The following is a 23,974-nucleotide window of genomic DNA, read 5'->3' on the forward strand; positions in this document are numbered from 1 at the left end:
ATCTGTGTATGTCTTTGGAAAAATGCCTCTTCAGCTCTTCTTCCCATTTTTTCCTTTTTTTTTTCTTTTTTTTTTTTTCCTTATTCTTCTTATTTTTCTTCTTCCCATTTTTAAATCAGGTTGTTTTTTAAATTGTTGAGTTGTAGGAATTCTTTATATATTTTGAATATTAACCCCTTGTTGGATATATGATTTGCAAATATCTTTTCTTAATAGGTTGCCTTTTTGTTTCGGTGATTGTTTCCTTCTCTGTGCAGAAGCTTCTTCATTCATTGTGCTCCCACATGTTTATTTTTGCTTTTATTTCCCTTGCCTTTGGAGTCAGATTCACAAGCACACTGCTAACACCAATGTCATGGAGCTTTCTATGTTTTCTTCTAGGAGTTTCATGGTTTCAAGTCTTACATTCAAGTCTTTAATCCGTTTTGAGTTAATCTTTGTGTATGGTAAGATAGCGGACTAGTTGCATTCTCTTGCGTGTGGCTTCCCACTCTTCCCGACACCATTTATTGAAGACACTGCTTTCACCATTGTATGTCCTTGGCGCCTTTGTTGTAAATTAATGGTCTGTATACATGTGGGCTTATTTCTGGGTTCTCAAGTCTGTTCCTTTGGTCGGTGTATCTGTTTTTATGCCAATACCATATTGTTTTGATTATTATAGCTTTGTAGTATAGGGAGAATGATGCCACCAGCTTTATTCTTTCTCAGGATTGCTTTGGCTATTTGGGGTCTTTTGGATTCCATACAAATTTTAGAGTTATTTGTTCTAGTTCTTTGAAAAATGCCATTGGAATTTTGATAGGGATTACATTGAATGTGTAGATTGCTATGGGTGATATTGATGCTTTAGCAATATTCTTGTGATCAATGAGTATAGGATATTTTTAAATTTGTATCTAACCATTTGTAATTTTCAGTGTACATGTCTTTATTCCTAGGTATTTTACTCTTTTTGATGCAATTGTAAATGGGATTGCTTTCTTCTTCTTCTTTTAAAGATTTATTTATTTATTTATTTTAAAGATTTATTTATTTGAAAGAGAGAGAGTGTGTGCACGCATGCATGAATTGGGGGAGGGACAGAGGGAGGGAATCTTAAAGAGATTGCACTGAGTGTGGAACCTGACATGGGGCTAGATCTCACGACTCTTGAGATCATGACCTGAGTCGAAACCAAGAGTCGGCCGTCCAACCAACCAAGCTACCCAGGCGCCCCTGGGATTTCTTAATTTATCTTTCTGATAGTTTGTAATTAACATATAGAGATGCCACAGATTTCTGTATATTGGTTTTGTATCCTTTAACTCTAATGAGTTCGTTTAAGAGTTTTTTGATGAGTCTTTAGAGTTTTCTGTATTTATATCATGTCATCTACAAATAGTGACAGTTTTGTTTCTTCCTTTCTGATTCGGATGCCTTTTATTCCTTTTTATTGCCTTACTGCTCTAGCTAGGACTTTCAATACTAGGTTGAATAATGGTGGAGAGAGTGGAAATCTTTGTCTTGTTCTTGATCTTAGAAGAAAAGCTCTTAGCTTTTCCCCATTGATTATGATGTTGATTGTGGGTTTGTCATATATGGCCTTTATTATGTTGAAATCTGTTCTCTCTATACCTGCTTTGTTGAATTTTTATTATAAATGGATGCTGAATTTTGTCAAGTGCTTTTTCTACGTGTATTGAGATGATCATGTGATTTTTATCCTTCATTTTGTCAATGCAGTATATGTATCACATTGACTTATTTGTGGATGTGGAACCATCCTTATATCCCTGGAATAAATCCTACTTGATCATGGTGAATGAACCTTTTAAAGTATTGTTGAATTCCATTTGCTAATATTTTGATGAGGACTTTTGGATCTCTGTTCATCAAGGATATTGGTTGATAATTTTCATTTTTTTTGTGGTGTTTTTGTCTGGTTTTAGTATCAGACAAATAAAAATACCCACACTTACTATCTAGATCCAGCAGTTGTTAACATTTTGATGTATTAGCCTTTCTCTTTTTTTGTAAACCACTTCTAAAATATTTAATAATGTTTCCAAAAAAAACCTAAGAATTTATTAGTTTATTAGAATTAGAATATTATCTATATTACCAATCTAACAAAATAGTAATCCTCAAATCTTATTTAATATTTAGTCTTTATTGAAGTTTAGTTTTTATAAAGAGTTTGGGAGCTAGAATGTGTTTGAGCATGTCTGCTGTGGGTAGTTATAGCTGGTGGAAGTCTTTAGAGTTGTGTTGAGTAACCTTTTGTAGTGGACCCATCAGACCCCACTGAACACATAGGGGTCACTAGTGATTTCTAACTCAGTTTCCTAAGCTTCTATTATTTTGTCCTTTTGAATTTATTAAACTGAATATTGTCACTGTCAGTGAGTAGGTATCTTTGGGTCCCGCACTGACATTTCATTTACTTATCTAACAGTTATTAATAATAATATGTAACATGTTAGCCATTTACCATGTGTTAAATATTGTACCTAGAATGCATCAATTTAAAGCTCACAAAATTACTATTATATAGTTTATCATTACCATCATTTACATTTAAAAAGTGAAGTGGACTGAGGATCAGAGAGATTAAGACAGGGGTCATACGGCTCATCTGAGTGAGTGGCATAACTGAGTTTGGAGCTTGGGTAGTCTGATCTGAAACTCACGGGCTACAGCACCTCGGTGACCAGGGTGTGCTTGGCTCTGTGCTTGCACGGGGCATTCCGTGGGGGGAAAACTTGTCCTCTAACATACAGGTGACCAATCGAAGAAGCAGTAACAGTAACACGTACAGATGTGGGCTAGGGTAGTGCTGGGGCCATGCAGAGACCTCGGGGAGGGTCCTGATGGAGTCGCATGGGTACCAGGGGTCAGGTGAGATGTCACATGGGTAGGTGGGCTGAGAACCATGGTAGGCCCAGAGGTGAGAGGGAGTGTGCATCTGCCTGGGCATGTAGGAGCTCACGGTCATTGAGGGGGTCTGGGGGACACACACCCAGCAGCACAGGGGCTCAGGCCCTTGTAAGTCCCGTCGGGGAGTTGGGGCCTCATCTTCAGGGCATGAGTGCTGTGAAGGGCAGATGTGTCAGGCCGGCCCAGGTCTGCACCTGGAATGTCTTTAGGCTTGAGATGCAGGGTGCGTGGATTCAGCAGTGCATTGAATGGCCTGCCAGCAGGCCGTCGACGGTGTTTACTGGGTGTTGGTGGGAAGGAGGAGAGAGGCAAGGTCACATGGGACCATCGGGATTCTTGGTTGGGTCCCTGCCTCGGGAGAGTTGGTCTCTCCGCTCAGTTCTGCTGCATTCCGCATTCTGGAAGGAGCCTCAACTTCTCTGAAATACCGAGCCAACTCTGTCAATTCAGGTCATCATGTCCCTCCCTGCCCTCCTGGAAACATCTACCTGTCCTGCTGGTGCTTGGGCAGTACTGCCAGTACATTGTTTTCTGCGTGTTGACATGTTTCCCTTTCTGACTTCGGATTTTCTCGAGCTGAAGGTGGTTTCTTACCTTTGAACTGTTAAGTTCCTGTAAGTGGCCCGGGGCCCTGTAGGCTCTCAGGAACTGGGATGAAACTTTTGTTAAACAGGCCCTGCTGCTGACCTGTGGGGCTGACCATGAGGCGCTCACCCAGGAGGGGGCTTGGGCCGTTAGCAGAGACAGCAGGGGTGCACATGGGTTCTTTCTAGGTCCTTCGGCTGTCCGGCTGTCTCTGTCTGTCCGGGATGTTAGGTGTGCAGGGCTTGCTCGTGCAGGCATCCCTGGAGGGCAGGGGGCTGGGGCCCTGCCTGGGGCCAGGATCCTCACTCAGAGAAGTGATTTACTAGTTGGAACATTTACCCACAGAGTAAATTAATCCCAAATCCAGTGAGTGCAAACAGTCTTGAGAAAGTCCCTTCATTTCAGTTGTGCTCTGCAGGCCTGTGGAGAGAGGATCTGTGGAAGGTGTGACAGCGACCTTGCGTCTGTGGATTTAGACCTAGTAACTTATTTATGTGTTCACACAATTGCTCGGTAAAGTTTAGCTGCATGTCTTACTTTCACAGCTTTTCCATATTGCCTCTTAACACCTGTCTCCATCTCCACTGGATTGCTTTTTTTTATGTTATGAATACATAATTTTATTTTCTTAAAAACTTTACCTATTTTTTTTAATAAATGTGATGACATTACGTTTTATAAAATGACATTTCAAAAACTGTAGAAGATATTTTTAAAGAGTGGCTTCAGACCATTCTCAGTAGAGAAGCACACACAGGGAGTGATCCATTGGAAATCTATTTTAAAACCCTAATCAGCAAGCCATTTTTATGCATAAACAATTAAATTATAGTCTTGCCTGGCAAGTTTCCAATTACAGCCCCGGAAAAAGTTTGTAATACGCGACGACAAGACTGGTTCATTATGAGCAAGCAGTGTGTTCCGATGGGGTTGTGTGGTTTGTGTATGTGTGTGGGTGCTGTGTTGTCCTGTGTCAGCTAAAATGCGTACGTGTTTGCTCCTCCCCTCCTTGTATTCATGCCTCTGGAAGATGGATCACTCTGGTTCTGCATCAAGAGCTCACATTTATTCATACATTTTATAATACAAGTTATCTTTAGGTTAATGTGTTATTGTGGGAGAAGTTGGAACGGTAAATCCTGTTTGGTATGTGCTTGTCCATCTGGGAGAGTCAAAGACAGGCGGCTCCATACGGCCATGTACCTGACTTGGACGGAGCAGGATGACACTGCCTCTCGTGGAGGTGTTGGGACATGACCCGCACCCCACCAGGGAACCAGATGAGCGTGGAGAGACCATCTGAGACCCCATAGGCCCAGCCCACGGCCATGGCCGGGGTGGTGTTTTCCAAAGGCCGGCAGAGCAGAGCCAGCAGCCCTGGAGGGCTGGTTGCCTCCCCGTGAGCCTCCTAACTGGGGCGGCTGCCTGGGGTGCATTTTTAAGTTGAGAGCTCTGATGCCAGCATTCTTGTTCTTTTTTGGAAAAGAAGCGATGACCCTGTCTTAAATAGCAGTTTTTGCTTGTAGCTAAAAAGAATATCAAAGATCTGTTGATTTGGCCGCTGATGAAGGAGGGCCAGTTGCTGGGAAATCACTTTCTGACTGTTGCTCTAAAGGTTCTCAAGGAACTTTGTTAGTGGACTGTGGGTGTCAGGAAGGGGGCCATTTAGGGACCTTTTTCAAGAGGAGCTAGTTTTGTTGATGTTACAATTTCCTTAAGATAGTGGCGTTTGGGGCTTAAGTTATTACTTCTGTTACAGTGTTTTTTTTTCCCCCCATTTCCACATTGATATATTTTCACCTTGGTAATATCTCTTAGTTCTTTCACACTGTGCCCGAGCAGCTCTCCCAGGGATTTATAGTGAAGCTTAGTTTTGAAAGTGGGGGTGGGTGAGAAGAGGAAAACAAAAGAAAGAAGAGCTTGTTTTGCTGATGGCAGGGGCACTGCTCATGTCCTTCCTTGAGGATCCTCCTGGAACTCACAGGCCCCGTTGGCTTGGGGCTAACGCTTCTCAGCTGGTCTTGGAGGGCGCCCATGAGAACCGACCCTCTGCCGTGTTTGGGCCCCGAGGGAGGGTACCCAGGCCTGGGCGGATCAGGCTGTTGGGAATCAGACACCTCAGGAGGCCAGGCCTGGGGAGGAACCGGCCCTGTCAGGCAGCGAAGATGGCAGCCGTGTGTGGACAGCGGGGGACGAGGACCCCCCTGGGAGGGAAGGGAAGTGCAGTCACTTCCCTTGGACTGGCAGCCCAGCTGCCCAGGCTCTTGGGGGCCTGAGACCACCTGGCAGGTCCTGCGCCTGCGCCCTGGTGGCCTGGTGCACACACCCCTGCGCCTCCCCTCTGCGGCTCACAGGGCCTGGGGAGGCAGGGCATCAGGGTGGCCGGATGCATGTATCCCTGTGCCTCCCCTGTGTGGTTCACCAGGGCCTGGGGCGGCTACGCAGGATGCCGTCAGATGTCCCATGGGAGGTCTGGCCCCAGTAGGTGCTTGCTGCCTACGGATGGGTGCAGGGATCTGGGGGGCGTCCTGAGGAGGGGCTCCCTGGGGCTTCCCTCTCAGCCTGGGCTGTGAGGGCTGCCCCCCAAGAGCCAGCCGGCTGGTTAATGGGGGGCCAGGGCCCCTGGGTCTGCTCTGCCGCACTCCATGCTGGTGCTGGGACTCCCGGCCTGCCGCACCCCATCCCTGGAGCTGCCCGGCAGCCTGGGGAGCCTTTCCCGGTCACAGCCCCTGGGCTCCTGAACTTGGGGTGGCAAAGAAGGCAGGAAATCAGCCCACCACAGAGCATCGGCATTTGTGATGATTGGAACATGTCTTCTTGCTAGAAAAATACACTTTTATTTCCAGGTGCGTTTGTGAGTTGAGCACAGCACTCCGTGAACCTTGTCTTTGTGGCTGGTGTTTGGCTGTTTGATCCCCTTGAATTGAGACCTGTCTGCCTCTGATAGTCGGTCAACCAGCGAGAGGTCCAGTGAGGTCTGTAGGATCATTTCAGAGCCACCAGTTTCCAGTGGTGTTTTCCTCTGTATAATTATTTCTGTGTACTTCTTTAAACTCCGAAATCTTTATGCCCAGATTAGATCATTGAGCTAAGTGTGAATAGTGTGTTTCTTCGTTCATATATTAGTATATCACAGTCAGCATCTTGAGGGGATGAAATAAATCTTGGGGTAGGATGCAGGAGGATCATTTGCCATGTAACCCATACATAACACACAACCATCCAGAACTGGTGCCAGGACCAAAACAGCTTGAAAAAAGTACTTAAGTTTGCTGAAATTATCACTGAGAGGTGTTCTCTTTAACCTCATTTGTCCAATTTTACGGGGAATTTTTCTGTATTTCTCTTATTGGAGTTGTTGATTTCGGGGAGGCTCTCTCTTGGCTGCAGGAACTCCATGCACCTGTTAGCGTAAGGAGTAAGCCTTACTCCTCTCTTGTGTGCCTCTCTGCTTCCCACCTCTTCCCACACTTTGCTGCTCTGGCTGCACTGGTTTCCTTAGGTGCCTGGGAAACCCGCGGCATGGCGCTTTGTCAAGACCTGTCTTAGAGTACATAATTTAAAATTTAAAATTTTAATAATTAGAAATTTAGGTTTTAAATTTAATTTAGAAATTTAAGTTTCTACTAAATAAGATTTCTTCTAAGGGTCTCTGGGAGGCGGGGTTTGAAGGAAGCAGGAGGGGTGTGGTCTGTTGGGGGGGGGGCGTCTGCCAGCTGTGGCAGCTGCACCCTCGTGGCCAAGTGGACAGGAGGTGTCGTGCGCTCAGATCCCTGCTGGTGGGCAGGTTCCCCATACTCATCATTTCCCTGCTCTACTCTCAGGATTCTTTCCTGCATCTACTCTGCAGAAGACAGGTCAGGCTGGACAACCCAGAGCAGACAAGGAGTCGCCACCCAGGGTCTTCTGGGACAGAACCTTTCCTTTGTGAGCAAAAAAATGTGTATTAGTACATTGGTTTAAAACGAGAAACCTTTAACTTCTTCATGCTTTGTAAATTTTACAGAAGAGTTCTTAGTGTGTATGAGGTTGTGAGTTTATACAAAACATGACTTCCTTTTTATATATGTCATGGCTAGTTTTAAAGAAAATCTGCCCATCTGGGTGCCTCTCTGCAAGTCTAGGGTCCCACCCCTGCCCCCATAGGGAGACCCTATGAGAATCCTCTCATTTCTGCTTAGAGGTAAGAAGGATAAACAGACCACGTCCCAGGGGAGCTGTGGTGTAGCTCTGCCTCTCTTTCTAACCCCTCAGAATACTATTCGGAAAGATGCCCTGTCTCTCTCCCATCCTTTCTAATTGGCTCACTGTTTTGTTTATTCTACTGATCACACATCAGATGGAAGTTCTCTTTTACTGCAGATAATTGCTTTTTTGGTGTGTACTGTCTTGGGTCCATTTGGCAGCTTACAGGCACTCAGGTTGGCTTTCCTGCGGCGTGGGTGGTTGCCCGCTGTGTGCCAGGCACGGCACTCGGCCACCTCCCTTGTCTGCTTTGTCTCTGCTTGTGCACAGGGTGCTAGAAACACCTAGACACCTGGAGGAGTGGCCCCTCATTCTCTGGAAGGTGGGATGGGCATGCACATGACAGTGATGGCACAGTGTGACTCCTGCTGTGTCCAGGGAGAGGCATACCCTGCTTCCCTGGGAAGGTACTATGGGAACCTATGCAGAAATTGGGGGTTCGGGGGGGTGACTGCAAGACTCCTGGGGTCCAGAGGGTGTTCTGTGCTGGGGCCCACACTTAGCCCTACAGCAAGAGCCTAGGGTGCCTTTGGGGGACTGGGGTGGTGGTGCAGGATAAAAAGAATAGGATGGGAATGGGAAGGGCCCACAGGTTGGGGCTTTAGGAGGCCATAGCGGTTTCATGGCCATAGGCAGCTAGAGTGGTGTCAGTTGTGGCCTCCGTGCCGAGCAGCCGCTTCCAGGTGGAGACCTTGCATGAGCTCAGGGTAAATCACTTGTGCTCTCAGCTGAAGTCTTGTTTCCCTGACGTCTAAACACAGCAGTAGGTTTGTGAACTGCCTTTGCGGCTCACTTGTCCTGGCCACGAGCTGTGCCTCTGTGTCCTTGGCCGCCCTTCTCCCTGGTCCTGTCTCCTTGGTTCTTATCCCCACACTCTCTCCTTGGTCAGTGGCCTGTGTTTCTCACCCTCTCCCTGCCAATGTTACTCATTCTGTCTCTCCTTAAAGACTTGATATCTTTTTTCAGAAATACTATTTTAGGGTGCAATCATGTACAATTATTTAATGATTTAGCGCACACTTATCAATAACTGTTTAATTATTGATCTTGTAGAGGAAAGCAGCTGCGTGCACATCTATTTGAATTTGTGTTGATGTCTTCTTTGGACTGGATCGCTATCTTTCAGGAGCCCCCATCACTCCCTGTGGATGTTACTGGGTCCCTGTTTCGGGGGGAAACCTTGTTCCTAAGATCTCTGTGTCTTTTCTGTTTTAGGTGCTCTCTGCTGCTTGCCATGCTTTCAAGGTAGGATACACGGGCTGTCCTGGCAGGTGCGTCTCTGCAGCTGGGAAGCAGGAGCCTCATCTGAAGATGGAGAGATAAGACGTTGTCTGGCAGGCTCGCGTGACAGAAAGTGCCCACCCCGGCCGGGGAGCCCGTGTCCTGGAGATGGATCGCAACCGAGAGGCTGAGGTGGAGCTGAGAAGGGGCCCGAGCCCCAGCAGGGCCAGCAGGAGCCCCGAGGTGGACGGAGACAAGGCCATGAGCCACAGCTGCTGCATCTGTGGCAAGAGCTTCCCCTTCCAGAGCTCTCTGTCTCAGCACATGCGCAAGCACACCGGGGAAAAGCCCTACAAGTGTCCCTACTGCGACCACAGGGCTTCCCAGAAGGGCAACCTGAAGATCCATATCCGCAGCCACCGCACGGGCACTCTGATCCAGGGCCACGAGCCAGAGGCTGGTGAGATGCGCGTGTCTGAGGGCCTGGACGGCTGCACCAGCCCTACCAAGAGCAGTTCAGCCTGCAACAAGATCCTGAACGGGGCCACCCAGCTGGACGACAGCAAGATCCTGCTGAGGAGCAGCAAGAAGGAGGCTGAGGGGGCTGTCTGTGTCCCAGAGGAGGGCAAGGTGGCAGCCCAGTGCTCCTTCTGCAAGTGCAAGTTTGAGCGGAAGAAGGACCTGGAGCAGCACGTGCACCAGGCTCACAAGCCATTCAGGTGCAGGCTGTGCAGCTACATGACCCTGAGGGAGGAGTCCCTGCTGAGCCACATCGACAGGGACCACATCACAGCGCAGGGGCCCAGCGGCACTGAGGCCTACGTGGAGAACGGCAAGCCCGAGCTCACCCCCGGCGAGTTTCCTTGTGAGGTGTGTGGCCAGGCCTTCAGCCAGACCTGGTTCCTCAAGGCCCACATGAAGAAGCACAGAGGCTCCTTCGACCATGGCTGCCACATCTGTGGCCGGAGATTCAAAGAGCCGTGGTTCCTCAAGAACCACATGAAGGCACACGGCCCCAAGACAGGCAGCAAGAACAAGCCCAAGAGCGAGCTGGACCCCATAGCCACCATCAACAACGTGGTGCAGGAAGAGATGATTGTGGCCGGCCTGTCCCTTTACGAAGTCTGCACCAAGTGTGGGAACCTGTTTACAAACCTGGACAGCTTGAACGCGCACAACGCCATCCACCGCCGGGTGGAGGCCGGCCGGACGCGGGCCCCGGCCGGGGAGGGCGCGGCCCAGGGTGGCCCCCCGGACTCCCAGCAGCTGTTCCTCCAGTGCCTGAACCTGCGGCCCGCCGTGGCCAGTGTGCCTGCCCGCGGGCAGGCGGGGCGGCGTGTGGCCGAGCTGGACCCAGTCAACAGCTACCAGGCCTGGCAGCTGGCCACGCGGGGCAAGGTGGCCGAGCCGGCCGAGTACCTCAAGTACGGGGCGTGGGACGAGGCGTTGGCCGGGGACGTGGCCTTCGACAAGGAGCGGCGCGAGTACATCTTGGTGAGCCAGGAGAAGCGCAAGCGCGAGCCCGAGCCTGGCGCACCGGGCCCCCCGCGCAAGCGAGCGGGTGCGCCCGGGGACCCCACGCCTGGGCCCCTGGACCCCAGGCCTGCCGCGCGCCCCAGCCGCCGCGCCGCCGCCCCCGCAGGCCACGGCAAGTCGTCCGAGTGCTTCGAGTGCGGCAAGATCTTCCGCACCTACCACCAGATGGTGCTGCACTCCCGGGTGCACCGGCGCGCGCGCCGAGACCGCGATGGCCCTGGGGACCGCGCACCCCGTGCGCGCTGCGGCTCGCTCAGCGAGGGCGACTCGGCCTCGCAGCCCAGCAGCCCGGGCTCGGCCTGTGGTGCTGCCGCCGACTCCCCGGGCTTGGGCCTGGCCGACGAGGCTGCGGATGAGAGCGGAGAGGAGGGTGCAGCCGACCCCGCACCAGGTGAGCGTGGGCGCCTGGGTGGCTGGCTGGGTTCAGGGAGCTCTGCACCCAGGCGACCCCATGTCGGGATGGCCCAGAGCCCGGGCATCCCAGGCCCAGGAGCCCGGCATTCAGGCAGCACAGGTCCAGGGAGCCCTGTGCCCTGGTCCCCCTTCCCAAAGTGTCCCCAAACCCAGGGAGGTCAGGTGCCCAGGTAACACGTGCCTAAGTTATGCAGGCTCGGTGGCTCTCTGACCCGGTAGTCCTGGCACTCGCATAACCCAGGCCCAGGTAGTGGGGGCTCAGTCCTGCACCCTCAGGGCCTGGTTTCCCATAGCAGTCTCATATCTGGGTAGACTCTGCACCCAGGTAACGCTGTGCTTGGATAACCCTTGCCTGGGTTTCCCAGGCCCAGGTGGCCCCACAACCCAGCCATTACGTAGCTAGTGTATTCTTAGAGTTAGGCTGGTGGGTACAGACACAGGTGCCTGTCAGCTCCACTTCAGGCTCCTTTCTTGCTAATTTGCCCGTATGTGTTCACATTAATTAGCACCTTTGGCCTGTTGAATTAATGGTTTCTCTGGGGCATCAGCCATTTCTGAGCAAAGAACAGGTGATGGGACACCTCCATGCATAGTCCAGAGCCTGCTCCCTCACCATGTGGCATGTGCATGCATGTACACATACACACTTTGCTCTTCTCTTTTGCACCAGACAGCTGAGTAAAAGAGTAACTTCAGATTGGTGTGCAGTTATAATTAATCTCCTTGGATTCAACTAGCCCTGTGGGTTTAGAGATGGCTCATTGGAACAGATGACTTTCCAAAGAGTAGCTATGTAAATATTTAAAGATGCTTGGCTGACTTTGTTTTCATCATTTTCCTAGTTTTTATAAATCTTAAGCGTTTTGATATTTTATTCATTATTTTTTAGGAGAAGGTGATGTTCCAGTTAGAGAACTTAGACCTTTCTCTGCATAACTGAGACTGTTCCTCTCTTCTCCCTGGAAACTGGTTCATGGATGTTGCTTTTACCTGAAAGGCCAGGGATGTAGAAAGTCAAGTGCTTCAGAAGGGCTATTTTATATTCTCTAGTGAGGAACATGACCCTAGTGCATTTCTCCAAGACAAAACACAAATCTGCGTCATTTTTTCCTTATTAGATTTAGCCATTTTTCTGGAACAGAGTTTACTGTGGGTTTATACAGTGTATTATGTGAGAGTCTATTACACTCAAATTATATTGAGTCAATAAAAGTGTACAAGAAAGTTGTTTGTCTAATCCCGTAGAGAAGCCTCTGCTGAACCCGCACCTCCATCTTATCAGCATCCGTATAGATAACTGAACAGTAACACATTATGCCCTGACCCTTGTTTCCCATTTCCTTTCTTACTCATTAACCGTGGGAAGGAGCAGGAGAATACACTACTCTCTGAAAATGCAGTGCTCATTCTGTGATTCTTGGAACAGTTTGTCATGTAAAGTCTGGCAAACCCAATCGCGACCTTTCGTTTGCATTTTTGAAGAGTAATTCTTGGTTTTTCTCTTTAAAAATTTTGATAATGATAGATTTTACTGATGATATTCCAATAATACTATGTTTTTTTGGAGCACACTAAACCTTTTTTTTTCCCGGAAGATAAATATTTTTAATATTTGGAAAAGCTCTTGAGCCTTTCCCTCATCTGTCATGGTGGTGGTCAAATAATTAATAATCTGATTCCGTAGTGCTTTGAAAATCATGATGCTGGAAAGATCAAATGATTTTCTTTCACTCTACGTTGGAATTTACTTTTTTTCATTTCAGCTTCATTGAGATAATCATTTACCTCTTAACGAGATTGTATGTCTTTTCTCTGTGTGATCTGCTTTTTGAGAAACTTGATACATCACGTTTCTGTAATAAGTGCCTGTATCCTAGTGGAGTTCAACAAGTTGACAGTAGAATCAACAGACTACTGTAGATCATCCAGCGGCTAGAGAAGGAAGTTTATGTCATGACAATGGCGTAAAGTGTTGAAGAACATGTGAGTCCACATTGGGTACCTTTCGTGACTCTGAAGGATAGAATCTTACTGTCTAAAACCACCGACTTTCCAAGCTCAGCAGGCCCTTAACTGGTCTAGCGTGGGCATTAACCGCTGCTTCCTAGACGTTTTTAAGGAGAGAGATGCACTTTGCATGTATGTAACACCCCACAGACACTCCCATTTGCAGGGTTTGGCTAAGGACTTTGGGAAAGTAAATGAGTATTTTGAATCCTCTGTTGCAATCTGCGGCGTGCCTTTGCTATTACTAAACGATGCCTTAGATCTTTACACATGGAGGCAAAACTTAAAATTCTTAGGGAATTTTGATGGGATAGCTAGTGAAAACTGGTAGATGAAATACGTGGAAGTTGAGAACAAAACACCACTCATTCCCATAAGAATCATCAGGCTTCTGGGGGAAGCAAGGTTGACATTAGAATTCTATCTTTGTGACCCTTTTTAGCAATTCCCCATCATGCCCTAATTTTACCCAAAGGTTTCATGACATCTAGGAATGGATTCAAATGCTGCTTTTGGCTCTAGAGAAGCTTTGCATTATCAGATTAATTAAAGATACCTTTTTTTTTTTTTTTCCATGAAACATTCTTTGTCGAGTATTACCGTGTGCTTGTTTGGAAAGCTCCAATTGTTACATGCTTTTATTTCCACAGAAAACCGGGTCCCAGCAGCCCCCTTTACGGACCAAAAATGGTAGAAGAACAAACTTATGAATAAAATTACATCAGATATAAAATTATTGAGTTAGATTTCAATCCTCCACCAAGAAAGTGACGTGGCACTGATGGAAAGGACACTTTTTGGAGCTCATGAAAAAAATAAAACCTTTCAATTAGGGAAGAAGAGCTTTAGAAGGGTGTGTAATTCTGTGTAATTCAAGTTTATAAAAATGAACATTTCCAAACACAAAACAGAGTCAGGGTGCTTTGAGGTCATCATGAGGACCAGGAGTGTTACTTTATAAGTAAATAAGCCACAGCAGAATTCTGCTCAGGAAGCAGGTGGGTAACTTAGGAATGATGGACTCTTGTGGGCTTGTCAAGAGGTCGGTTCACCACCTGTGCCATCGTAAGAAGCACCTTTGCGTGGCCTGGCTAGTCTCGGCCATCACAGGTGTTTCAACCTGCCTTTGGGCAAAATGCTGAGGACTTCTTTCCTATCGTCTATCTGCATATTGTTTCTACAAAAGTCACTTATGGGACTACCCAGGTTTTGCCCATTTCTTGTTATTCTGAACTCTGCTATCACATCAAATCCATGTTCTGTTGCGCCTGCTTACTACATTTTTGGATGCTCAGGGCAACATAATCGATAGTAAAACCACAAGTTTTAGATAAAGTCCTATGAAAGCGCAAATACTTGTTTCTGACCCATAAAAATGTCAAGCCCTGCTCAGCCTGATAGAGCAACAAGTTCTTAGAGCAAGTGCCACAATGTTATATGCAGTTTGAAGAATTAGGGAGAGAGTTTCCAGAATGAAGCCACATCATCAGGGAATGGAAAGACAGAGGAAGAAATGGATTTGCTTCAGAAAGCCCCCATCTGCCTGGCTTTCTCTGCTTGTTGCCCCCTCAGGCCAACAGCCTTGTATGTCAGGGCTCATCTTCTTCCCATCCCACAATTGAAGGAAGACCGCCATCTTTTAACCATGAAATAGTAGTTAAGTACAGGCCTTGAGACTGACTAGTGGTCCAAGGAGTGCCCAGCACGATTATGCAGCTGGTACACAGGGTAACAACCATCCTGCTATTCAGAGCAAGAGCAGTCATTAGAACAGCTCAGGGAGAGAGTGTTCCCATCCTGTTCATCCATCAGAGCAGGATTTAGGGTGAATCTCGCTAACAGAGGCCGACATGGATATGGGGTGTGCCAGTGAGGGGTGTCTGTGCATGGCCACGGGGTCTGCTGACCTGGGAAGTGTTCATTAATACCTACTCTTTGAGTTTGCTTCAGTGTCGAGCAGAAGGAGCTCTGCAGGATGCTCTGTCCCCACTGTGCTTCTGGCCAGTGCACCTTGGATGTGTGTCCTGAGTGGCAGAGTCAGCCCTGCGTGGCGGCTCCATGCAGAGGGGGTGAGTGCGTGGGCCCCTCACAGAGGCTAACCATGGTACAGTAAGTCCAGGGCTTGTGGAGGGAGGGGACAAAGCCAGTGGGGTGGGATGGGGCAGCCCCAGGTGCAGGCAGGAGGCCACAGGTTGTGGTTGACCTGGGGAAGGAGAGCATGCACATTGGGGGACAGGTCCAGCCACGCACCAAAGCGCTGCTGGACGGGGCGATGGCAGGTGGTACTTCTGATGAGGGGCCTGGGTGGTTGGGCGCATTGGTTACAGATGAGCTCGTGGAACTGGGAGCAGCAAACCTCTAAGGGCCAGCTCTCCAGTTACCAGGCGGGTCACCTAGCCTCCCTTTGTCCAGTGTCTCCCTTGTGCTGGCCACATGGAGGCCATTGCCTGCAACATCTGATAAATGTCCCCCCCACAGACTGCTGACGGCTCAGGAAGTGCCCTCGTGGCACGCTGTGACACTGGCGGCAGGTGCCAGACTGTCATGTGCAAGGTGCTCTCCGCTGTGTGGCTCGAGCCAGGCCTGCCGCGGCTCCTCCTGAGGCCTTGTTCCCCACCCCCCCACAGTGCCATGTAAGCTAGAGAGCAGCACCACAGTGGGGTCTGCTGAGAGTTGATTCCAGTGTCCTGGGAGCCGGAGGTGACAGATAAGCAGGTCTGGTCCCAGTTACAGGAGAGCCGTGCAAGGAAGTAGTTCTTATCAGTTTTAGGCCATCATGAACACTGAGTTGGAAACCCTCATATTAATGTCTTATTTAGTATAAAAATGCAGTGAAGGGCTTTAAGAAAGCTGTTCAGATGTACATGGCAGTGGGAAGCAGAAGGCCTTGTGGTTTTAGCCTGTGTCTTAGCAACCAGAAACCACTGTGTGTCTGCGCTGCATGCGTGTACCTGTGAGGGTAATTGTTCACATGGCACCCAGCACCCTGGCTCGCTTTCTGAGTTATCGGAGGATGATTGAATTACAATGAGAATAGTGTCTTTTGAGTATGTTTTCTTCTGTTTTGATTCATCTTCAGACATTGGTATCTATGCATGGCATGCATGCTAATATTTGCTGGAGCAGAATGCTGCATTCCCTGACCTTCCAGAATGAATTTATTATAGGAAAGGCATCAGACTCTAGAGATTATACTCTGGGGTTTTCTTCCTATCGCTGAGAGACAGCGTAACTGGATAGACATACCCGGTATCATGAAACAAACACCGCACAAACATTTGGATTTGCTAGCATAATTCAAACACTTGACTCTCTCTCTCTCTCTTACTTTTTGACACAAGACAGATTACAGGATTTTAGAGCTGAAAGGGAACAAGAGGTGTTTCGTCTGTCCCCATTTTATCAGGGTGGGAACTGAGCTACAAGGCAGTACCCTGATTTGCCGGGAGCTGTGAGGTGTCGTTGCAGAAGACAGCACGGTGGCAGATGCCGGGTAGGAATTCACCGTTTGCACAGAGGAGTGGTGTGCGGTCGTGGTCTGCTCTTGAGCATCCAATCTCCTGGCAGTAGTGTGGGGTGTGTGGTCCAGCCCCCTGCCCTTGGGCTGTCCCTGCCATGTCCTCTGCTGCCTGGCTTGTTGTGGGCATCCTGTGGACACATCTCATGTTGGGACTTGAGTCAGACCAGAGTCAGGGGCCACAGCACCAGCTTCCAGCCTGGGAAGTCCCTGTCCTGCTCGTTTGTTGCTGAGGCATGGGAGGGCTTGGACCCCGTGCAGGCCCCAGATCTCCAGTCTACACTGAGGCTGGCTCGGATCCCTGTGTGGGGCTTTGGATCCCAGTCTACACTGAGGCTGGCTCAGACCTTGTGCATATATGGATCCCCAGTCTACACTGAGGCTGGCTCAGACCCCCTGCAGTTCTGGATCTCCAGTCTCCACTGGGGAGGGACACGGTGGAGGTTGCCGTGCTGCATTGTGCGGAAGCTGAGCTGCTTGGAGGCAGGGAGCTGGTTCCATCTGTCCCCTGGGAGCCTGCCGGCGCCCTGCGTGGGTGTCCTCTAAGGGCACAATGAACGATGTTCCCATGTTCTGGTGAAAACACATGCCATGTCTACAGAGAGTCTCATTTGACATGTGACCACTTTCCAGCCTTTGCGCCTCTGCATCTGTCCTCTGTTGTGTGACCCTTGCCCTACCAGGTGTAGCTTCTCTCATTTTGCCGTGGGGACGATGCTGGCTCTGGTTTTCGGCTCCGTCCGGGTTCTAGTGTCACTGGTGCCGTTTTGTCACCAAGAGGAGCTGTTGGTCTTTTCCGGTTCACACTTGAGATATCAGAGCTCCTGTTTGTGGGTCTTATCCAGCAGCAGGTTGGTTCTTCCGCCCTGGTCCTGGGAGATGCGGTGGGGCATGCGAAGGCATGGATTGCACCCGGTCTGGAGGTGTCTGCAGAATAGGTTCCATTGATTCGGCTTCTGGAAAATCAGCCTTTGCTAGTTGGGGTGGGGGTGATTCCTGGTCAGCTCTGCAGGAGGGTGGCCCGTTCACCAGGTGGGGGGAGGGCACAGCACCTGCTGAAGATGTGGCCTGTCTCAGCGCTGTCCTAGACACGGCCAGGCCTTCCTGTGTCTGCACACCTGCTGTGTGTGTGATGATGGCAGTTCCCCTGCAGCAGTGATGTGGCACCTGTACCTGTGTCCACTTCTTCACACTGCTACCAGGTACTTGCTGGAAGCACAGATGAGGTGGAAGACTCCGCTCCTTACGCGGCCCTTCTGGGACCACAGCCATAGCCTTGACTAGCTGCCACTGTTGCATCTTTGCTGCACCCCGAATGCCTTGTCCAGAACCCCCCACCTGCCCTGTGCGGCCTGAGCATGCCCTGGATCTGGAAACCCATCCCTGCCACGTTGGCCAGTCCCAAGGTCCCTGCTGGATCACCTTGTTGCTGCACGCATCATTTCCGGCAGGGTGACTGCTCCCGCTCTGTCCCTAGAACTTCTGTTTCAGTTCCACGGGTGTTTGTCCTGTGCCACACAGTGTCCTCGTGTCCCGTGTCTGTCATTGAGTGGTGATCTCACAGAGGACAAAGCTTCACCTTGTTGGCCCTGCCAGCCCCGTGTGGCTTGTGCTGTGGCTGGCGCTGCACTGGGACAGCTTGTCTTTGGTTTGCATCGAGCCACGCTGAGACACGTCTCCCTCAGGGAGAGTTTGCGTGGGAGCAGTGCGCTCACTGGCTTCTAGGTGCCACAAGGTCACTGATAGCGGCTGGACTGCCGACTGGAAGGCTCAGGTGAGAGCAAATATTCACACGAATGAGTATGTGCCTCCAAGATTTTTAGCTGTGTGGATGTGGACTGGCAGTGTGGCCTCTTGGGGTGGCAGGAGCGCGCTACGTCTGGCCTTTCCCGCCAGCATCAGACTTGGGGTCGGGACTTGGGAATTTGCCTGCCTCAGAGCTCTGGCCCTCCTGTCCCAGGTGGTGGCTGGTGTCCGGGGCATCGCTGCTGCGCTCGGGGAGCAGAAGCGGGCAGGGCCTGTCCGGTCCCTAGCACCCGAGGACACACAGCCTGTGCTCCCCCAGTCCTGGCACAGCTCGTGGCTGGTGTGTCGGGAAGCAGTGACCAAGGTCACTGTGCGGTCCCCACCTCCCTGCCTTGAGTCCCCAGCGGTTGCTACTCAGCACAGGTGGAGGGCATGGCGCCCTTGGCCTCGCCCCTCCCAGAGCCATGCTGCGTGTGCAGGTGGCAGGCGGTCAGAATGTCATTCAGGTGGATGGCCCGGGACCAGCAGGACCCTCCTGATCTGGACGGCCCAGAGCACCCCACCCTGGTGGTGGCCCTCCCTGTGGGCCACATTCCTCCCCACCCCGCAGCGGCGGCTTGGTGGGCCTTCTCCTCGGCGGGCCTGTGCGTGGCGGGCACACTGAATTATTCAGTGAGTTTAGACTCTTTTTTTCAAGCATTTAGCCTTTATTTGGTCAGTGTTTTTGCTGTGTGCCCATCTCTGGCACAGATTCTTAATGTTTCATTTATAAGTTTTTTTTTTTCTTTTTGACGTTTCTTAATGTGCATGTGCTAGACCTAATCCTAATCTGAGGCCAGTTCTTGGTGAAACCTTCATAGGCTGCTGATAGGATCAGTATTTGCATACACGATTTGCATAAGCCTTTGCGTGTTCAGACAGATTGTGGTTTTAGATCTGTATTTTACTAGAATTGAAAGGTGAGGCGTGGTCTTCTCCAGAGAAAGGTTAGAAGGTCACAGTTTCCTTTTCTTTTTAGAGTCTTGCCTGATTCTGTGAGAGGCCAGTGCAGCCCTCTCCCATTTTGCAGGATGTCTCACCTTCTGTTTTATTTACAAAGGCAGACGTTGATTTGAGACAAGTATTTTCACAGATTAGTAAAGACATTTGGGCTGATTGCAAGCTGCCAAATACATTCTTGTAAAAGTGTGCCAGAGCGGAGTCTTACTCCGAGTCTTCCTTCTGACTACAGAATAATTACTTTCAGCACCGTGAGTAACCTGTTCCAAATTTACCATGATTGTCGTTATCATTGGTGACCTCACAGGTTATTGAGATCTCTCCTCTAAAATGATCACTGAGTGGTCCCCTCTGGTGTGGCAGCTGTCCCGTAGAGAATCTGCTGTGTGCTCAGATGTGGCTCTTGACACCTGCCGAAGGGCATCAGCTTCCTTCCAGGTAGTCAGATCGTGTTGTTCCTGTGCATGAGCATCCTGCAGTAGATTCCTGGGTGAGCATCATTGGAATAGTTCGTTAATTGGGTTGGACACCTGGAGGACGTTGTTTGTGATGTTGAAATGATGATCATTTCTAGTTTTCACTTCAAGTTACCGTAGTTCGTTGATATGAGACTCATCTATAATATTGCTGGTTTTTAACACGATGACTGCACGACTTATGGGATATAATCTACTACAAGCGGGTTTGGTATCAGATTAGAAATTGGTAGTAGTGGGGTGGATGGAACATCTCCATTTTAAAGAAATATCAGGTACTGTGTTTTCGAAAATGACAAAGTATGGTTGAAGAGATCCATGAGGTTGAAAGGGAGGCATAACCTTTTATCATAAACCTCCTGTATTGGTGGGGAGGATTCGATGAGAATCTCAGAAAGCAGTTCAATGTGTCACCAAAATATGACTTGCCAAATTCCTGCTTTTTAAGCGTTAAAGGCATTGCAAAGTTCTGACAGGAGATTTTTGGGATATATGAACATGAAGGTTCTGGACAGGTTGTATGCACAGTGTCTGCAGTTTCCATGGTGATAAGCCTACACACCACTTAGAAACAAATTCTTGATATTGTTTTGAAACCCAGTTACAAAAGGGCATCGTGCTTGCAAGTTAGTTGTGAATAGATAAAATTGCTTCCGCAGAACTGCCTTGCAAGCTGGACAGCACTTGGCAGACATTAGAGTCTTGTACCTTCTAAATCGCCCCTGTTCTGAATATATCTTTCCATTCTAGATCAGAATTCCTTCCTGCCTTCCTGCCTTCCTTCATCTTTCTCTTCCTCTTTCTCTCCTTTTTCTCTTTTCATTTATTTTCTCCTCACATTTTGAGTTAAAGATCTTTACCTTTGAATTTTAAGATCTAATGAGGGGGGTTTCTGTGGATATTCGTAAGAGTTTTCAGAGCTATGCCATGCCTGGGAGCTGGGTGGAGATGAGGCCCTGGTGGTGACTTCCTGTCACCCCCTGGTCCAGCACCACCCACCCACCTCACAGCTGGCCCCTGGTCACTGTCTCCCCTTCCCGTTCAGCCTCTGTGCCCCTCCTTTCCCTCCTCTTCCATTCAGAATGATCAAAGGCAGTGTGGAAACAGGGCATCATGTAACAGCAAATGCCTAGCACACATGGTAGGTTATGATGTTGGGGAGCAGTAGGTCTGATCTCGGAGGACACCCGTGCTTGCCTTCTTTGTTCTGCCCTGAGGCCAGACACAGAATCCCAGATGGTGGTCATCCTAGGAAAACCAGGAATGGAGCGCCCTGTGAGCCTCCTCCTGGGAAAGCCCAGTCCCTCTATACCGGCTGCAGCGTGAACCTGTGGTATCTCAGCTCCTGCTGCTGCCTTGGTGCGGACAGGGCAAGGCTAGGGGCCCTGGACCTGGTTTTCTTGCCTTAGGACTTCACACCCCCCTGCTGCCCAGGCTGCCTCCCTGGGACAGTGCTGGGAGGTGGAGGAGAAGGAGCCAGACCGTACTGGGCCCATGCTGCTGATTTGAGTTCTGTTCCTTCTTCAGGAAACCGACAGGTTTGTTGGTTGCAAATAACCCACGTTGTCTGGGAGTGCACAGATGAGACATCCTCCTCCTCCACTGCTCCCCCTCACCTTCCAGAGAGACTTGGGTTTTGCCCTCTCTTGTCTTTCTAAATGTGCTTAAGTGTGTTAGTATATATGTGTATGTAGATTTTTCTTGTTTTGATACCTAAGAAGATTATCCTGTGTGTTTCATTCTAAAGCTTGCTCTTTCTGCATAGTCATGACTTGGAAATCATTCATGTCCATAAAGGTGTCTGCTTCACTTTTGAACTGCCTAAAAGTGGACCATGGTCATAATCTGTTTGCCTTTTGGTGGACATTCAAGTTCTTGCATTACACATAGTCCTGCAGTAAACCTGCTGGCAATGTGGATCCTTGAGCACGCTTAGGAGTTTCTCGAGACCGATTTCTTCATGAAATTGCTGGTTTGGGGGTTTTCATATTTTATATTTCAGTAGCTCCTGCCAGCTAGGTCATAGTAATCCTCACATCCACCAGCAGCTCACGAGCCTGGCCATTGTCCCCACCTTCCATAATGCCAGGTATTATAGATTTTCTACAGCTCCCTCTGTGAAAGATGGAAAATGTTATTTATTTTTTTATTGCTTTAATTTCCATCTTTCTGGCTTCTGGGGGGAGAGAGCGTGTTTTCATGTTTGCTGGCCATTTGCATTTCTTGTGTGATTTACCTGTTCATGCACTTTGTCCATTTTTATAATGTGATGTTTGCCCTTGTCTTATTAACAGGAACTCTGTACATCATGGAAATGAATCTTTCATTGTTAGCTTTACTTTCTGCTTACCTTGTTTGACTATATGAAGTCTTCTATCGTACAAGTTCTCAAAAGTCAGAACTGTTCATTTTTTCCTTGATGGTTTTTACACATGACTAGAAAGACATTCCCTGGCCTACTGTTAAAATATTTTCACTGAATAAAGTGAGTTTGCTTGATTCTATGTGCTTATTGCACATCACATGGATCCATGTGGAACTTTTGGTTGGTCCTGGGAGGCGTTTTAATTTTTTCCCTTATTGCTATTCTGTGTTTCCAATATAATTTATTCAGTCATCAGTCTTTATTTCTACTGATTTGAAATAGCGGCCTTAGCCTATGCAGATGTCCATGGGCCAGCAGCTTCACCCAAGCATTTGAAGGCTTGGTAAACCCAGCAGGTATAGGTGCTCGTCTTAAGATATGGATGCAGTAGCTGAGGTGTAGAGGTTCAGAGAGACTTTCTTAAGGTTGTACCAATAATACTCTTGAGGCCAGCCTGCAAGTCCCAGGTTGGTGCTCTGGCAGTGAGGGAAGGCGGGGAAGGGGTTTCCAGGAGGAGAGGATGGAGACATGTCCTGTGCGTCCTTGAGCTCTTCCTGGCCTGTCTTTGGCTCCTGGGCAGTCCCGACTTGTCCTGACCTTCGTCTTATAGCCATGCTCTCCTCCAGAGCCACCCAGCTGCAGCTGGGCCTTAAGCAGGGCCCAGGGGTGACATCTCAGCAGCCTGCTCAAGGAAGACGCAGGAGGGCCGCCGGGTCCTGCAGGTGGACCCTTGCACGTGCATACGGGACCTTCAGAGTCGCAGGGCATCCCAGAGGCCCCATTGCACTACAGCCTGTCACTGAGCACCTGTGGGTTGGGGCTCTGAAAGGTAATGGTCTCTCCTCCATTATCTGCGAATAGACTATTCTTATCAGTGAGAGAATGAGACTGTTCATAAATGACAAGTAATGTTTCTCTTCGTATGCAATGCTCAGATGTTTCCGTCAGCATTTACACATTTTGGACCGTGTGTCTTAACTCACACTGCGCTTCCTTGGAAGTAATTCATTCAGATGACATGTTTCCAATAAGAACAAGTCGGAGTTGCCAGGTTTAGTAGTAAACATAGAGGACACCTGTTAAATATGGGTTTGAGATAAGCAGCGAATGTTATTTTTTCAGTTTATGTGTGTCCCATGGAATATTTGAGACCTGCTTGTGCTAAAAATGACTCGTGTATCTGATATTCAGGCTACTTGGCTGGCCTGTGTTTCTTCTGCAGAGTGTCTCTGTGAGCCATCTCTTCTTCAGGCAGGATGCTATTTTCATGCATACAGGAAATGTCTAGTCTTGTTGCCCGGCCTACTTGTTGGTTGGTTCAAGCTTGTTGAGCAGCTCTCTGTTTGTTTACTACTAGACAGGGATGCTGGTTGCCACACACCAGTCAGTGTTCCAGGAATAATTAGCTGAGGAGAAGGAGAGGACCCCGTGGTAGGGCTTGCTCTCTTTCAGCAGTTTACACTTGTTGATGAATTAAGCACACGTTAGCGCTTGGGAGGGTCAGAACAGTGCTTGAAGAAATAAGGGATTCAGGAGCAAATAAAAATGAACCTCAGTCCATTGGCTCAATTCAGAAAAAAAAAAAGACAAACACGGTTGTGTCAAGTTTCTGGAATCAGGATGATCTGCCGTAGTTGAGTATGTGGTGTGGCGGGAAGGAGCATGGATGGCTGGAGTTTCCTCCTGGTGGCCAATGCCCTGAGGGATCATGCTGCAGGTGCCACTTCTCTGGTACAGGTGTCTGTCATCAGACTGGAAAGTTCTGTCGTGTTCGGAGTTTTGTAGGTGAGGTTTCGGTGCTGAGGCCCTGCTGGCACCCTCGTGTGGGTGCTGTTCATGGGCATGTCAGGGTCCCCGGGGTTGCCCAGGGGCTGTAGCCTTTCCCTGATTGTGGGAGGGTGTGTGTGTGTTGGCCAAGCTGCTGAAGGTCACAGGTGTTAACAA

The 23,974-nt window shown here is 49.0% G+C and overlaps 1 protein-coding gene across 12 annotated transcripts in view; it reads left to right on the forward strand.

Annotated features, from left to right (window-relative positions):
- Window positions 1-23,974, forward strand: part of ZNF516 (zinc finger protein 516) — a 124,626-nt gene that overhangs the window by 40,540 nt on the left and 60,112 nt on the right. For 11 of the 12 annotated variants that reach the window (XM_049111717.1, XM_025421974.3, XM_025421978.3 and 8 more), the window contains one exon: window positions 8,965-10,897. In XM_049111717.1, coding sequence (XP_048967674.1) covers window positions 9,139-10,897 — 1,759 coding nt within the window. In that variant the 5' untranslated portion in view covers window positions 8,965-9,138. Of the gene's footprint in view, window positions 1-7,328; window positions 7,432-8,964; window positions 10,898-23,974 lie in introns of all 12 variants that reach the window. The other variant, XM_049111715.1, reaches the window with a different exon arrangement.

Source organism: Canis lupus, chromosome 1, assembly GCF_003254725.2.
Source record: "Canis lupus dingo isolate Sandy chromosome 1, ASM325472v2, whole genome shotgun sequence".
Classification (NCBI taxonomy): Eukaryota; Metazoa; Chordata; class Mammalia; order Carnivora; family Canidae; genus Canis; species Canis lupus.